We start from the raw sequence: 18,292 nt of genomic DNA, 5'->3' as shown, positions 1-18,292 counted from the left end.
ATGAACCTGCTTGGACTTTCCACTTCACTGAAAAAGGAAGTCTCACCATACCAGTTACCTTAGTGTATTGTCTTTGTGCTTTGAACCTCTTGCAAGACACTTGAGTCTCCAGATGAGTCAAGAGTTACTCACCTGGAGACACGCATCAGTACAGTTTCTGGCCATTGATATTCTAATCAGATGTCTGTTAAGAGGGTGACTGCACCTAAGCATCCGTTGCTGTGAGAATGTAAGTGCGTCTTCTGTGAAGAAGGGAGTGGCTCACAAATCGAAGCACACTGATAGAAATAAGCAACAATCTATCTGCCTCTGAGGATGACACAGAAGGCCTGAGCAATAAATAGTACAGGGCGAAGGGCACGTGCCTTCCATACAGCTGACCCGAGTTAAATCCGGGCACCATATATGTTCCACCAAGCCACCAGGAGTGATCCCGAGGCACAAAACTAGCCGAGAGGCCTTAGCACAACCAAGTGTGGTGCAAAAACAAAAAAAAGAAAAGAGGGGCTGGAGTAATAGCACAGCAGGTAGGGCATTTGCCCTGCACGCGGCAGACCCGGGTTCGATCCCCAGCATCTCATATGGTCCCCTGAGCATCTCCAGGAGTAATTCCTGAGTGCAGAGCCAAAAGTAACCCCTGAGCATCACCGGGTGTGACCCAAAAAGAAAAAAAAAGGGAAGAAAAAAAAAGAAAAACACAGAAGAGGCACCCCTGAGTACAGAACCTGGACTAAGCCCTACTTGTGGTGCCTCCCCCCAAAAAAATAAATTTTTAAACTATAAAGAACATACAGACAGAGTTTCTTTAAAAGGACAAAGATGGCATTTCTCAGAAAATAGTAATACAGGGGGTGGATAAAGGCACTTATCTTGCAGCGAGGTTGATGCCAGGCACCTCTTAAGTTCTCCCAAGTAACACTATGGGTAATGGACTGTCCCCTAAAATTGTTGTGTATCCCTAAACCCAAAACAAAAAGAAACAAAGCAATCCAAGCCAGTCACCTTTATGCGTTTGAATCACAACGTGGAATTAGCATCTGGAGATCATATAAACTGCTTTGAACATACTTTTCTTCCTAAAAAGTGTGTTTTCAGAGGTAGAAATGCTTCTTGAACTGCATATTTTTATCCAACATTGCAAAAGTTAAAAGGCACAGCTGGAATCAGCTTTTGAAACACATTTTCACACTGATATAAATATGTATATATATATATATATATATATATATATATATATGGTACATAATGAGATAAAATAAGTGGTATTGAAGTTCATTTTATTGCATATGGTAAATAAAATTAAGGCTTTCACTGTCTTCCAAAAAGTTAAACAAGGGGCTGGAGCGATAGCACAGCGGGTTGGGCGTTTGCATTGCAAGCGGCCGACCGGGGTTCGATTCCCAGCATCTCATGGTCACCCGAGCACTGCCAGGGGTAGTTCCTGAGTGCAAAACCAGCACCTCCTGAGCATCGCTGGGTGTGACCCAAAATGACAAAAAAAAGTTAAACAAAAGTGGATCTGAAAGCGAATTTCAAAGTACCTGAAAATCCACTTGAAGGCTGCTTAGGCATAGGTTTTTAAAAAGCTAAAAGCCCCAAATTTAAATTATGAAATCTTATTTTTGTACTCACGTTCATTTCAATTTAAGAGATAGATCACTGGGGCCGGAGCAATAGTACAGCGGGTAGGGCCCTTGCCTTGCACACTGGGCAAAGCTGGGTTCGATCCCCGGCACCATGTATGGTCCCCGAGGAGGAATGCAGAGCCAGGAGAAAGCCATGAGTACCACTGGGTGTGGACCAAAAAAAACATAACAAAGCAAACCAAAAAAAACAAAAACAAAAGACAAAAAAGAGATAGATCACTATATTTCAATAAACGTGTTGGTTGAAACTTGTGGTTTAGCTTCATTTGTTAGGAAATGACTGAGATATTGAATTGCTATTGGTTTAAATTTTTAATTATTTTAATGTTAAATATCTCTTTCAGTTAAGTGGATTCTGCCACCCTTAACAGTTACCAGAGTTGAAGTGGGGCAAGAGATCAAGGGGCTAGAGTGCATTTTGCATGCAGGAGATCAGGGATCAATGTCCCCCAATAGTGGATCGGTTCATGATAACCACTGAGAGTAGCACTTCCGAGTGAGATCCCAAATCAACCTCCCCCCCCTGAAAAAAGTTACTAGTGCTCCTCATTCTTGCAGCCAGGCCATTGGCATCAAAGGTGATTGAGTCACTAGGGGGTGGATGGAAAATTGTCTCCCTCTCTCTCTCTCCGTCTCTCCCTGGGGTGCCGGACTGCAATTGGACCTTAGGGCCTCACAACTGCAAGACAAGTGTCCCTACCACTTGAGTCAAATTCCTGGCCCTTCTCATTCTATCAAGCTTGAACTGAGAGTGGCAATGTTATCCTATAAGAGGGCGGTAACTGCTGAAGGAAAGGATATAAACATGATTTTAGCATTTTGAAAAACAAAACTCATCCATTGCAGGCAAAGATGCCCAAGAGCTGAATCTGAAAGCTCAGACTTCCATTTCCTTCAGTTCCTTAATCAATCAAAAGAAAGGCTATGTCTTTGTCACTAGGGTCCTTTGGTCACGGGCTACCATGAAAACGTTTATTCTTCAACATTACCCTCAGCATTGATCTGGGGTTCGAAACGTTCCATCGTAACTGCTGACAAATCCTCAGGGTCAAGGCTCCACACGCCGACACCTTCCGCAGCCCCCGCGGCCATAGCAGCGCCCAGGGCAGTTGTTTCAGGCATGGAGGGCTTCACTGAAGGGGAGACAGACACATCAGCACCTTTGCAGTGACACCAGTCAAAAAAATAAAAACCTCAGCGCTTCTAGGGGGGAAAAACTACTCATAGTGAAAAGGATTTACTAACCTACTGGAATATACAGAATGTCTGCTTGTAGTTGCATTAGAATTTTATTGTTGGTCATTCCTCCGTCTACCTGCAAATGACTGAGTGGTATTCCACAGTCGCGGTTCATGGCATCCAAAATCTAAAACAAAACAATATAATGAAACATGATGAGAGTACTTGACTGTACCATCCTGGAAAGGGGCATTCTTCTGCTTATGAACCTTCAATAGAAACAGCCAGTGCCAGCTGGATACCATTCAGACTTCTCTCAGGTCTTCCAAGTTTTCCTTCATCTGGTCATCGTCAATCTTTTCTCTTTTACACCTCTGCTCTCCTTTGTTTTTTTCTTTTTTGATTTTTATTAGGGAATCACTGTGAGGTACATTTATAGACATACCAACTTTTGTGCTTACATTTCTGTCATACAATGATCGAGTACCCATCCCTCGAGCAGTGCCCATTCACCACTAATGATCCCAGTATCCCTCCCTCCAACCCCACTTAATCCCTACCCCCAACCCACCTCATCTCTGTGGCAGGGCATTACCTTTTATTCTCTCTCTCCTTTTGGGAGTTGTGGTTTGCAATAGAGATATTGAGTGGCCATCGTGTTCGGTCTATAGTTTACTTTCAGCACACATCTCCCATATGAGCGGGTCCTACAAACACCCTTTACTTGGTGTTCCCTTCTCTATCTTAGCTGACTTCCCCCACAGCATGTAAGGCCATCTTCCAAGCCGTGGAACAAACCTCCTGGTACTTATCTCTACTATTCTTGGGTCTTAGTCTCCCATTCTGTTGCTTTATATACCACAGATGAGTGCAATCTTTCTATGTCTGTCCGTCTCTTTCTGACTCATTTCACTCAGCATGATACTTTCCATGTTGATCCACTAAGATGCAAATTTAATGACTTCCATCTTTTTCTAACAGCTGCATAATATTCCATTGTGTAGATGTACCAAAGTTTCTTTAACCAGTCATTTGATCTCGGGCACTCGGGTTTTTTCCAGATTCTGCTATTGTAAACAGACCTCTGCACTCCTTTCATAACTGCTTTATTTCTTGCTTCCAGGCCACAAAATCCATGTATGCACAATTCCATTGCCTAATATACACCCCTACCCACATCCTCACAGCTACGAGCAGCCCAGCATTTGGAAGGTGAAAGAAAGTTAGCTGGGAAGGACAAGAACTTCCAATTATTAGATTTAAAGTTCAGGCAACTTTAGCTTTTAATTACATACTTGGAAAGTACTTAACACATTTTGTAAAGACTGATAAAATTGGACTCATTTTTTTTGGCTTTTTGGGTCACACCTAGCAATGCCCAGAAGTTACTCCTGGCTCTCCACTCAGGAATTACTCCTTGCGGTGCTCAGAGGACCATATGGCATGCTGGGAATCAAACCTGGGTTGGCCACGGGCAAGGCAAATACCCTACCCACTGTGCTATCACTCCAGCCCAAACCTGGACTCATTTTTTAAAGGCACATATTTATTACCTCGCGGGTTTGGAAACAAACAGCTTCTAATGCAGCGAAAGCAACGTGGCACTTATTGGTAAATTGAGTGAGCCCACAGATGATCCTAAAATGACAAAAATGTGAAGATTAGAGTGAAATTAGTGAGTCGTTGGTTTGAAATGGCCAAAAATTTATATGAAGTTTATTTTTTGGATAAATATACCCTAAAGGATGAAAAAAATTGCTTTGGACATATACCCAGGAGTACACAGCGGTTACTACTGACTCTATACTCGGGAATCACTCCTGACAGTGCTCAGGGAACTGAATGGCAGGCCAGGAATTGAACCTGGGTCGACTATGTGCAAGACAAATGTCTTACCTGCTGTACTATTTCTCTGGCTCCCAAAGTATAAAAATTAAAAGAAAGAACCATGCCCAAAAGCTGGATGCAAGCAGAAATAGCTTACAAAGTGCTAGTTTCCACTATTGCAATGACGAATGAAAAACCTCCCTCATGATCCATCTGATTAGATGACAGGAATCAAAAACCAAATTAATATTCACCTAGACTATGCCCTTTGCTCTGACAACATGTAGACACAATAAAGATAAAGATACTATCACCGGGACCTTAGACATACTAAAGAAGATAAGGTACGTCATTGCATACAATTAATCTGGGTTTAGCCCCTGGCACCATATACGATCACCCGAATACCTTTAAGAGTGATCCCTGAGCAGAGGCAAAAATCAAACCTAGCCTTACACTTTAACAGGCCGCACATTCTTGACTATAGCCAACTCTCCTACTATAATACATTAATATGAATTCCTGGACTTCTGTCTTTTTTTTTTCTTTTTGGGTTACACCTGGTGATGCACAGGGGTTACTCCTGTACACCTGGCTCTGCACTCAGGAATCACCCCTGGAGGGTTCAGGGGACCATATGGGATCCTGGGAATCGAACCCGGGTCAGCCGCATGCAAGACAAACGCCCTATCTGCTGTGCTATTGCTCCAGCCCTATCTGGACTTATTTCAAGGAAATTTTTAACTCCTTAAAAGTTCAAATGTCTTGAAAGTAGACTCTCCAAATAGTAAACGTTCTCCTAACATGCTAGCATCAAAATATAAAACTAAAGAAATTAAATACTTTGAAAACAGGGGTGGGAGTGCTAGTATAGCAGGTACGTCATTTATCTTGTAGGTGGCCAAACCTATTTCATCGCTGTCATCCCATATAGTTCCCGAGCCCACCAGGAGTATTCCCAAGTTCAGACCCAGGAATAACCTCTGAGCATGCTGAATGTGGCCCAAAAACCAAACAACAACAACAATAATAATAACAATAGTAGCAGTAGTATTAATAATAATGATCATCATGAAAAAAGAGAGAAAACCATTCATTCATAAGGTATAAGCATTGAATTCAAGATTCACAAAAGCATACCTTATTTTCAATCCTTACCCTCTTGCACTGGGCTCCCAATAAGGTGCATATAACCCTGAAAATGCTGGCACAAAGTAGCAGCCATAAGAAGTACCTACTTCTTTAGCAAGTTTTTCTACCATGAAAAATGAAACAAAAAAGAATTAACTGTAATAAGCTCACTTATAATAAGTTGGTAAACATTATGTCTAAATCATCAACATGGGGTTTTTGACCTCTTATTCATTAGTACAGAAAAACTGTCTAAACTACAACAGTGTGCTAGGAGCAACACAAAATATTTCCCCACATCCATGAGAATGTCCCCAGCCCAAGAAATAAAGGAAGTGGACTAGTTTTGATTAAGGTCTATTACTGTGCAGTGAGCGACTTGTAAGTTTGTGACCTCCAGGGTATCACCAATGAGAATGTGTTTGAGGGTCTAATTTTCAGCAAATTTAAATAGATGTTGGAAAGATACGATTATCCACCAACAAAAAGTAATCATATTAGTAGACAGAGTATAGGTGCTGGAAATTTCATACTAAACCAATAAAAAGGTAAAAACTTTTGCTTTTATTCAGCTCATCTGATAAAGTCAACGGGACTAGGCTTTACACAGAAAATCTGGTAATCTTCGATGTTCAATTTTCACACTTTGATATTTTTCATGTCCTACCTTATAGGTACATTAATAACCTCCTGTATGTCCATTTACGGCTTTATAAATATTCATAGGTCTTTATGTATAAATTAAATTCATTACATTATATACTTTAGTGATCCTAGCATTAATAAGTTCTGATAACCCACTACCATCGGACCAGCCAGCAAGCTACCCGTGCCTATTGGATATGACAAAAACAGTAACAATAAGTCTCTCTATGAGAGATGTTACTGGTGCCCGCTTGAACAAATCGATGAACAATGGGATGACAGTGACAGTGACATTACATACATTAATAACATTAGATTCTTACAATTTAATGTTACATATGGAATAGCACAAGTATTAACAGGCAGCAAAGGAAAATGTCAAAGTTGTTGTCGTTCATATTTTAACCATTTGGGCTGGGGAGATGGTTCAATGGGCTGGAGAACATTCTCTATGCAGAGAAGGCCCAGATTCATTACCTGGCACTGCAAGTGGTCCCTGAACACTGCCACGAGTGATAGCTAAGCACCAAGTCAGAAGTACCTCCTGACTGCCCCTAGCTGTGGCCCCTGAAAACATAACACAGTAGATATACTGTATATACAAAAGTAGATACACTCACCAATTTCATCTGAGGTATTTATAATCCCAAGGTTGTCTCTTAACCAGCGAATAACAGCACCAGCGATGGCGACAGATCCCTATTAAAAAAAAAGACATCCAAGAATATACGTTATTATGATATATACTTTTCTGACTATATTCTTTCTGTGGATTGCTTAACAGATATGAAAATGTCAAAAGCTTCCAGTTAGAAAGTCTACAAAAGTCATAAACTAGGTTTCTAATAGAAATGAACAAGTTTGATGTAGATTAATAGATTTTCATGAGACTGTGAAAAGAACTGTGTTATAGAGCATCAGCAAGACCCTGGTCCTGTATGTGGTAACAACATGCTCTGTGCTTTGCCTTATGCGCAATTTTTTTTTCTTTTTTTTCTCAAACTACTGGGGAGCTTACCACTGAAAAGACGGTTTCTTCAAATTCACAATAAAATCTTGATTACTTTTAGTATCAGGAATGTTTTATTATGCTGGTAATTATTCCCTAATTATTCTAACAATTCTAATAGTATATTCTTCTAATTATTATCCTATTACTATCAGGAAAGTCTGATTAACTACTAAATTATTTTCAAGTGCATTTCCCATATTTGGGAATTCATGAAACAACTTACTAAAGAAAGAAGTGAAAAAACAAAGTTATTATTTGTGACAAAAATCACCAACTGCTGTAGAGGAGGATAAGGCAATAAGGATGAAAACATAGGACTTGAATCAGGGTTTTAGGGGTTTGTTTATTTTTAAACTTTTCAGGGCACACCTGGCTTTGCTCAGGGCACAGGATTCCTAACTTGGTGAGTGTCCTGGTGATGCTCAGGCTCTGTGCTCGGAGACATGCAAGGCAAGTGTGTTAACGCCTGGGCTATTCTCTCTGGCTCAACATTTTAGTTAGTAAGAACTAAAATTGCTATGTTATCTTTGGCAAACTGAGCCTTTAAATGTTTATCAATACAATGTGGCACTGATAACCGAAACTGACTTCAATGAGGGTCCGAAAATTATGAGGTTCTAAAAGCAATCAAACAGCAGGTAGGGTGTTTTCTAGGCAAGCGACTGATTGAAATTCGAACCCCAGCACTTCATGTGTTCTCCAGAGCCTGCCAGGAGTCATCTCTGAGTGCAGAGCCAGGGGGAAGCCCTGAGCACCCACAGAGGCGTCACCAGAACAAAACCCAAAGAACGAAATAAAAAAATCTAAGTCACTGTTGACGTCCCAGAAGATGTAAATTTTGGCAAAAGGAATGTTTTGTCACTAGGGAAGTGGAAGTTTATCAGAAAACAAAAGACTTCGCAGAGAGAAACATTTTGGTATTGGTGTATCAGTTAGCCTTTGAAACATTAAGCAAAATGAAAGGCTTCAAATTCACAGATAATTAGATGGTCTAAATTCTGAGGCGAGATAGAGTGGAACATGGTCAACTTCACCTTTGAAGATGGCAGGCAACTGAAAAGAAAAGCCATCTTAAATGATAGGAGGAGATTCTACCTTCTCCCAATTATAATTCCCCAGAGGACGGGAGTGATAGCACAGCGGGTAGAGCATTTACCTTGCTCGAGGCCGACCCGGGTTCGATTCCTTCATCCCTCAAGCTACCGAGAGTATCGCACCTGCACAGAAGAACCAGGCAAGCTCCCCGTGGCGTATTCGATATGGCAAAAACAGTAACAAGGAGTCTCACGATGGAGACATTACTCGTGCCCGCTAGAGCAAATAGATGAACATTTGGATGACAGTGCTACAGAGAAAGACCTAACTCTTCTGTCAATCAACTACAAGTACAACTGGACCTTGTTCTTAAGTCATGGCCCTCTGGGAAACTATGCTGAAGCTATACAGTTACACGCTAAGACAGACATAACCAAAATGAGAGCGCACAAAGACAAGTAAACAATGACTACACAAGTAGAATAAACTATTTTAAATGTAGATAAATAGGGGCTGAGAGACAGAAGAGTGGGTAGGATACTTCCCTCATGCAGCCCACCGGACTTCAATCCCCAACATCCCATGTTCCTCTAGGAAAAGACAGGACTCATCCCTAATGATATCCTGGGTATACCACACCCCTTGCCCCTGAGAAAAATAAATGTAGACAAATCCTGAAGAAAATGAAAGGCAAAGAAAAAAGCTATGGGGAGATGAGAATATGAACAGTTAAATAGTGCCACAGAGATATGGTGCCGGAGATGGAACCTGGGTCAGCCACATGCAGGACAAGCTGTTCTACCCACGGTACTACTTCCCTAGGGCACCTCTCCCTTTCAATTATTTATTTTTGTTTTCAATTAACAGGTTACATTTTTTACTTCCTCTTTTTTGTAACGCATCAAGCACTATTTCTATATTTTTATAATTCATTTTAAATTATGACAGCAGGATTTATGCTTCTTTAAGCTATACATTGTCTCATACATTTGAGTCTTATTATTTCATAAAAATGGTTTCTTTCTTTGTTTCAAGGAAGGAATGTGGAAATGCAAAATACAAAATGTGGGATACAGCACACAGAAACATATCAGAAAGTGTTAGGATACATGAAGCCCTGGGTTCAAACCCTAACAGCAAATTCTAAAAAAATCCTAAGCAGAGATATTTTAAAATTTCAAAAGAAAATTAAAGAGTATTTCAAATACAATGTGTGAGTTTTTTAAACACTAAAATATACTTTTTAAGTGAATTACACATATATTTAATACTGTTTTTAATATTTAAAAACAATCATTGAGTGGCTGGAGTGATAGTACACTGATAGTACACGGCTTTTGCCGTGCATGCGGCTGACACGGGTTCAATTCCCAGGAATCCATATGGTCCCCTGAGTACTGCCAGGAATAATTCCTGAGTGCACAGCCAGGAGTAACCCCTGCGCATTGCTCGGAATGACTCAAAAAGAAAAAAAAAGCATTGAGGGTGAGTTGGAAGTTTTCAATAACCATAAAACAGCCATTCCAGAGACAATGGAGATAATGGTAAAGAAGCTTCAAGAAAAGATACTGACAACTTTCCTGACAATAGATGCACCTGTATTCAAGTAAATATGGGATAAGTGAAAATTAATCCAAACCCAGATAAATTATAAAGTGATAGAATATCAATGGTAAAGCAATCATGTTAAAACAAGCCAAATTGAGGCTGGAGCAATAGCACAGCGAGTAGGGTGTTTGCCTTGCACGCGGCCGACCAGGGTTCGATTCCCAGCATCCCATATGAGTAACTACTGAGTAACCCTTGTGCATTGCCAGGTGTGACCCAAAAGCAATAAATAAATAAATAAATAAAATTTAAAAAGCCAAATTATCTACAAAGAAGCTACATTTAGGTCACAGAAGCAGAGATCTCATCAGCATCAAAATTGGCCAACAGGGGTGTGGGAAAAACAGTTATCTTGGATTTGAAACTCATCTCTCACACTGCCCTCCAACCTCACCCTGGGAAATGGGCAAAATAAAGACAAACAAAATAGGCTTCCTACAGAAGAACAACTGTAAAAAAACATATAAAGGATATCTCTCAACAGGAGAAAATAAGGATAGGACATAAAAGGCCTGGGACCAAAGAAATGAACTAAGTAACTTAACAAAATCTATCAACTGAGAAGGAAACAGTACTAATAACTGTCTAGTGAACACACCAAAAAAATGGAAATCTTGGACGCAACAACAGGACAGATGGTGAAAATGATGGGGTTAATAACGCAATAGAGTCCTCATGTTTTTTATTTCATTACAAATACCTCATGCTGCGAAGGTGACTCAATGGTAAAGCACATGCCTTGCGTGTGATGCCCAAAATACGATCCTTGGTATCACCTCTCCCCAAAATATGAGAACAAAAAATTAAAAAATAAATGCTCAAAGGTGGGGAACAAATAATTTTTTTAGGAAAATACATATGGATAGCCAATATCTTCTCTATGTAATTGATTTTTATCTTTTTGGGTAACACCTGGCGATGCTCAGGGGTTAATCCTGGATTTGCACTCAGGAATACTCGTGGCAGTGCTTGGAGGATCATATGCGATGCTGGGAATTGAACCGGGGTTGGCTATGTGCAAGGCAAACGCCCTACCTGCTGTGTTATCACTTCAGCCCCCCAATATATACCTTATCCACAAGAACAAAAAATTATTCTGTTTGTTCCACTGCAGATGAAAAATAAAAGACTTTAAGAGGAAGATAAGTGGGGTGGAGTGATAGTACAGTGGGTAGGGTATTTGCCTTGCATGTGGCTGACCCAAGTTCACTCCCTAACAGCCCATATGGTCTCCCAAGCACCAGCAGGAGGAATTCCTAAGTGCAGAGCCAGGAGAAATCCCTGGGCATCGATGAGTGTGACCCAAAAAGCAAAAAAAAAAGGGGGGGAGGATAAGATATACGCTTTTTAATTGAAATGTTTTTTTATTAAAAATGTGTTCTTTCAGACTCCTAAACTAAATAACAGCATTTAAAAAAAAGAAAATAGGATCATTTAGGAAGGACATGTCTCCCATGCAATTGATACTCATTATCATTAGATGCCTGGCACCACATATGGTCCACCAGCCTGAGGGGAGTCATTCCTGGGTGCAGTCTCAGAAGTAACCGAGGACCACCAAGCAAGAAAGAGGGGTCAAATCCATAATACACCGGGGCGGCCAGCATCCCATAGGGTTCACTGAGCACTGCCATGAGGATTTCCTTAGGGAAAAGCCAGGAGTAACCCCTGAGCATTGCCAGGTGTGACCCAAAAAGTAAAAGAAGGAAGGAAGGCAGACAGGCAGTTAGTTTGAGAAAATGAGGAAAATATTAAACATGTACCAGGAGCAGCATGATTGATGTAATTATGCTGAATTTACTGTAATAAAATATGAACAATATGTCTGAGTGCTAGTACAAGAGGTAAGGTAATTGCCTTGTATGTGGCTGACCCAGATTCGATGCCTGGGACCCCATACAGTTCCCAGAGTGATCCCAGGTATAGCTCAAATACAAACAACAACAAAAAAACTGGAGTCAAAGAAATTCTACAGCAGGTAGGGCACTTGCCTTGCACACAGCTGACACAAGGTCAATACCCGTCACCCCATATATATGGTCCATGACGACTGCCGGGGTGATCCCTGAGCACAGACTGAGTGACAACTAAGCCCTAAGCAGCACCAGGTGTGTTCCCCAAACCAAGAAAAGAGTATTACAAATCTACTTTTACTTTATGCCCACTTTTATGTTTTGATTTTTCAGGTTCACTAACTAAAATAAAATTAGAAAACAAAATATTCATCATCGCTTGGGTGTCCCGATTTCCAGAGCGGTCCTAGATTTTTTCCACACAAATGCCAAGAAGAAAACTTAGTTTTTGAGTCTTATCAGAAAAGAGGTTAGAAGACAAAGAAATTTTTGTTATCTTTGGATGTTTGAAATATTATTCATACTGTCTTAAAGAACATACCTCCAGCGCATAATATACTGGTTTGTCTCTACCAAGTTTGTAAGCAATGGTGGTTAGGAGACCATGTTCAGAAAATACACACTGTAGGAAGGAGGAAAAAAAAATTTCAACATTAGAAAATACAAGATACTATGACAATTGCAATTATATTTATGATAAGCTAGATAAAAGATAATAAATGTACCAGAAATAAATCCCTATGACTAAAATCAGCAGTGTTCAAATATAAACAGTATCAAAAGTTCAAACGATGTTCTGGTTTAGATTTGCATTAAGAATCAGCTATGACCCTATTATGTATCATTGCAAGGATGAAATTACCAACAGCCAATATTCATAGAACCTAAACTGGGTCTTTCCAGAATCACTTAAATTTGGTGCTCTTTGCCCTTTACATTCTGATTTAATTTAAACACTAAAAATCAGTAAAGGCTGCATTCTGAAGTATGTTTAGTAGCAAATTATGCTCAAAGCCTATTCATACAAAGTTAGAAGACTTTCATTAATCTTTTAGTTTGGAACAAAAACCAACCTTGCGGCCTGTGTTACACAGTAAGAAACAGCCTGTTCCATACCTATAGTAGGAGGAGGAGGGAAGAATAAACAATGTTAGTTTTATTAAAAAGTAAACAATGGAACATTAATAATACAAATTGATGTACATTTTGTACATGTACATTTAAACAGCAAGTCATAAAAAGTTTTAGAAACTTCAAAAGTTAACAAGTATCACTATTTGGAATATGTTTGAAAGCCAAAAAAAGCACTTAGTGCAATCTTACTAGAAAAATACAGGTAAAGGCAGACCTCGCCTTATTTGCCCTTCAATTTCACTGCACTTTGCAGACATGTTTTTTACAAATCATTCCTCTAGAAAAAAATCATAACCCTTCAAAGCCTCAAGTGCTGATTATCATTTTTAGCAATAAAGCATGTTTAAATTAATGGATACACATTGTTTAAGATGTGATACACCATAAACTAACAGAGGTAAACATAGGTTCCCTATGTTGTAGGAAAGGAAAACCTTTATGAGACTTGATTCCAGTGTTCTGGAAGTAAACCCACTCTATCTCAGAGGTGTGCCTAGAAAGTATTTTGTGCTTAGTCATAGCTCAGGGCTGTTTCTTAAACGCTGAATTAGAACACATTCTACGTTCAGTGACTGTTCCTAACCTATATGAAAGGAAACATCATGATTAAAAATCAACCACTGGAGACTGAGCAGGTAAGCCCTGTCACTATAAACTAATCATGAGTCATAAGTCATAAACACAGAAACACTGAAGTTGTCCGGCCTGGAGGAGGCCAGGGTGAGAGTGCAGACAGTGACCCAAATGGAGACAGGCTTGGGACACCGGGGAGGGCTAATAAAGACCTTGCTCGCCACGCTCTGTAGGACGGGGCAGAGAATGCCAAGAGTGGCAGGTGCCAGACAACGACAACTACCATGGGACCGCGGGGTTTTGCAGTGGAGGCCTTATCAGCGTTAGCTTCAAACTCTGCCACAAATCTGACACTTGGACACTTAGACAGAGGACTTTTGACTTGTGCCAGGCAGATAAGCGGCCCAAGCTGATACCAGGGAAATATTTTTCAGCTGAGTTGACCGCTACCCTGAACTCTTCTGACGTTCTTTAGCACTGTCTAGGGCAGGGGTGCATTTCTTTTCTGCCAGCTGTTCTTGCTGCAATGCCCTATGACCCCAGACCTTTTTGTGTGCTGAGACATTTTGGATATGGCAGAAGTGGGACCCCTCAGTTCAGAGCCAGGCAGAGGACACCTTGCAGAAGCTGCTCAGCAACCAGCTTGTTTTATGGAGCAAAACAAATTCAAGTGCGAGCTCTGCTCAAAAGTTTTCAGCTACGTCCATCCTGAGTTGAGAATTAGCTTGAGCATTTTTCCTCTCTCCTCACCCCAATGTACTCTCAGTATGCTTTAAAAAGCAATGATATGTTCAAGAGTAAGACTTTGAAGACAATAATTAAACTAGATGGAGGTCTTTCCCAATGTGTTTACAGATTAAAACACACAATCGTAACATTTTCTTCCACAAAGCTGAAAAACTGTTATTTTTAAATTAATTTCCTATACTATTCGTAAAAATTAAACTTAACCTGTTTCATACTGTAAAAGTAAATATTTCCACTAGATTAGGATCCGTATGAAAACTCTGTACACCAAGTGGTGTCATTTGCATCTTAAAGTATGAAATTCCCCGGCCTCCATGGCAGACAGGGGGAGGGTAGGAAAGGGGGGTATACCTGGGATATTGGTGGTGGGGAATATGCCCTGGTAGAGGGATGGGTGTTTGATCATTGTGAGACTGTAACACAAACATGAAAGCTTGTAACTATCTCACGGTGATTCAATAAAATAAAAAAAGTAAAATTTAAAAAAGTATGAAATTCACACAAAGGCTCAAGGAACTTAAAACTAAATTATCAATTTTGTATACTTAGTAAGTGTATCATTGTATCACTGTTATCCTGTTGTTCATCAATTTGCTGAGCAGGCACCAGTAACATCTCCATCTGTCCCTGTCGCATTCAGGGTCAGGGGAATGAGGCCTGTTACTGTTACTGTTTTTGGCATGTCGAATACACCACGGGTAGCTTGCCAGGCTCTGCCATGCGAGATTCTGTATTGCTCTTTTCTGGGAGGTTTGTTTTTATAGTCTCTGCATCCTGGCCGGTGATGAGCTTACATGGCGCTGGGGGTGGTTTGTGGGTGTGGCTGCCAAGCTAGTGGAAAAATGGGGATCTGGGTGAAGGAGGCCCAGTGTGGATCCAAGCAGGCTTAGAGATCTCAGCCATTGGTCCCACATACTTGGGTTCCTCTGCCAGCTCCTTCATGCATGAGGCTCATCCGAGCGTGCGGAGAGTGGCCTTGAGAATGGCCGTGGTTGGGTTCTGGATGTTTTTGGCTGCCGGGGTTCTGCCTGGGGCAGGGAGGGAGACTCAACCTGCTCCCCTCCAGTAGGACCCAGTGAAAAGAGCCTGGTATGGGGGCAGGAGATTCTGCCTTAATAAGTCACTTATTAAGTGATTTAGGCCTATTCTCAGTACATGCAGAAATTGCTTGCTATATTTTGGGCACAGTTTTTAATGTTTTTAAGCTCTCAGTTTTTAAACTGACAATTTTCTCACTCTAAATATGCATTATTTCCCCCTGCCAGTTAGCCATCATCTGGGGAGCTTGCAGTGCTAAGAAACATGTTAGTCTTCAAGATTGTACTGTGCTCGGTGGGGCCAGGGAGATAGTATGTCAGTAATGGCATTGCATTGATAGCAATGGACTAGGTTTAACGTCCCAGGACCACATATGGCTCCTCTGAGCACTAGCAAGGGTGACTCCAGAGTGTCTTCAGCTGTCACCCCTGAGCATCGCTGCCTGTGGTGCAACCCTTCACTCTCACTCCCTAAAAGACATCCTGCATTCAAATATCCAAAAAGGTGTCTAAATTTCCTAACCACAGGCATCAAAATTGCTTACTCCTTTTCATGGCAAAATGGTGAAAAATGGTGTATTGGGAGACAGTGCAGGAACACTTACTGAAGTGGTGAGAAAAACACTAGGAATTTGTTATACTCATCAATGCCTCTACTGGGAGCATCTATCAACCATCTATGCTTTCTTAAAAGCAAATTTTCTATTTTTAGAAGTCCACATTCATTCTAAAAAGATAAAGATGCAGAACAAAAACAATTAGATTCACACATAATCTATTCTCTTACCCCTAAACAGATATGTATAGATGCTTCACTGAATTTTCAGTTGTCATTTTCTTTCTGCTGAGGTTCCAAGCAATTAATTTCTCAATACTGCTGTCCCCAATCTCTCAGGAATCTGTCTGCTTACCACTTAATTCTCACTTATTTTAAAACTTCCATCTCTCTTCTACTGAGATAGCACAGAACAATACTTTGACTCGCTGTAATTAAAAAGAATCAAAAGGCCAGAGAGATAAGAGTTTGGGTGCTGGAGCAATAGCACTTTGGGTAGGGCGTTTGCGTTGCATGCGGCCGACCCAGATTCAATTCCCAGCATACCAGATAATCCCCTAAGCACCACACTCTGAGCACCAACTCCAAGCACCAACTACTCCTGTTCCTAAGTGCAGAGCCAGGAGTAACCACTATACATCACCAGGTGTGATACAAAATGCAAAAAAAAAAAATTCGGTAAAAGTCTTCCTTTGCATGTGGTAGATCCCAGTTAGGTCCCGGGGACCACCACCTTTAGCACTGCCATGTTGAGCCCCAAAGCAAAACAAAATAAAAACACAAACAACTGCCTACAAAGAAGATGATCCAGGTTACCTTTATTCTAACTCTTCTGACTGACTACAGAGCACATTCTTTCTCTGTTTTCTAGCTATGATTATTTCTCTTGACATTTTTTACAGCTTTTGAGCATATTACCAAGGGATTATTCTTTTTTAAGTGATTCTCAGGGATTATACTTAGCTCTGTGCTCAAGAACTACTCCAATTAAACTCAGGGGGCTATACGGGGTATATGGGATTGAACCCGGGACGGCTCCATCTCCATCAAGTGCAAGTGCCATTCTATCTCTCCAGCCTCCAGCTTTCCTTCCCGGATATAGCCATTGAAGACTTCATTGCTGCCTACATAGTCTGCTCTTTAATTCTCATATTGCAAGGCTCTTACTGTATAGTTGTACATTGCTCATCAAGACTACCTTTCATTATCTCTATATTGGATTCTTATAACCATGGCTATTTAAAAAAAATCCCCATACCTTGTGGAAATCAGAAGTAGAAGTGTGTCCTACTTCTCTCAAATACCTGCTTTTCCTCCCCCCTCCCTTGATAATTCCAAACATTCCTATTGCTTCAAAATCATGTCTAGGGTCACCGAGAAAATATAGCCGGCAGGGTGCTTGTCTTACACACAGCTGACCCAAGGTCAATCCCCAGGAATCCATGTGCTGCTCTGAGCCCTACAGGCCTAATCCTGAGTGCACAGCCAGAAATAAGCCCTAAGCAGTGACAGGTGTGTCCCTGTCCCCAACCCCCCCCCCCCAAAAAAAATCCCAACAAATAAAATCCTACCTAAATACGGGAAATTAAACACATCTCCTTTTATACCAAACTCAATCCTGTTGTCCAAATGTATGTAATATATTATACCCTATGAGTACTGCAAACAGATCACAAGTAGAAATTTCTCTTCTGAGACCTTTCTAAGTTTTGCTTAAGTCTCTACCCACTGGAACTAGGTGACTCAACCCCATATTCCTGCCCTTCTCCTTTTCCGCTACAGTGCCAGGGACATCCACCAAACACTGGCTCGCTACTCTGACCCTATCCCTTTAGTCTTTGTCCCCGTTACCCTGATGCTTTAAGTGGGCCATTCCCCATGGCCTTGTCTTATTTACTCTCCTCCCTCTGCCTTAATCTCCTCCCTTTGCCCCATATTATTATTATTATCCCATATCATATTATTAATGTACAGTTCAGTTACTTTTGAACCCTAGCTCACTCATCTTCCAAAGGTTCACTCTACCTATCAACAAAAAACCTTGCCAGGGGCCGGAGCGATAGCACAGCGGGTAGGGCGTTTTCCTTGCACGCGGCCGACCCGGGTTCAATCCCCGGCATCCCATATGGTCCCCCAAGCACTGCCAGGAGTAATTCCTGAGTGCAAAGCCAGGAGTAACCCCTGAGCATCGCTGGGTGTGACCCAAAAAGCAAAAAAAAAAAAAAAAAAAAAACCACCTTGCCAGGGGCTGGAGTGATAGCACAGTAGGTAGGGTGTTTGCCTTGCATGCAGCAGACCCAGGTTCGATC

General features: G+C 41.0%; 1 protein-coding gene across 3 annotated transcripts in view; it reads right to left on the bottom strand.

Annotated features, from left to right (window-relative positions):
• Nucleotides 1–18,292, bottom strand: part of GK (glycerol kinase) — an 81,988-nt gene that overhangs the window by 9,234 nt on the left and 54,462 nt on the right. For all 3 annotated transcript variants that reach the window (XM_055122395.1, XM_055122397.1, XM_055122396.1), the window contains 7 exons: nt 13,010–13,052; nt 12,478–12,558; nt 7,049–7,127; nt 5,811–5,907; nt 4,379–4,463; nt 2,892–3,012; nt 2,636–2,779 (listed from right to left, as the gene is read on the bottom strand). In XM_055122395.1, the coding sequence (XP_054978370.1) occupies nt 2,636–2,779; nt 2,892–3,012; nt 4,379–4,463; nt 5,811–5,907; nt 7,049–7,127; nt 12,478–12,558; nt 13,010–13,052 (650 nt within the window). The remainder of the gene's footprint in view (nt 1–2,635; nt 2,780–2,891; nt 3,013–4,378; nt 4,464–5,810; nt 5,908–7,048; nt 7,128–12,477; nt 12,559–13,009; nt 13,053–18,292) is intronic.

This window comes from Sorex araneus, chromosome X, assembly GCF_027595985.1.
Source record: "Sorex araneus isolate mSorAra2 chromosome X, mSorAra2.pri, whole genome shotgun sequence".
Classification (NCBI taxonomy): Eukaryota; Metazoa; Chordata; class Mammalia; order Eulipotyphla; family Soricidae; genus Sorex; species Sorex araneus.
This window is presented reverse-complemented; position numbering and strand designations above follow the sequence as displayed.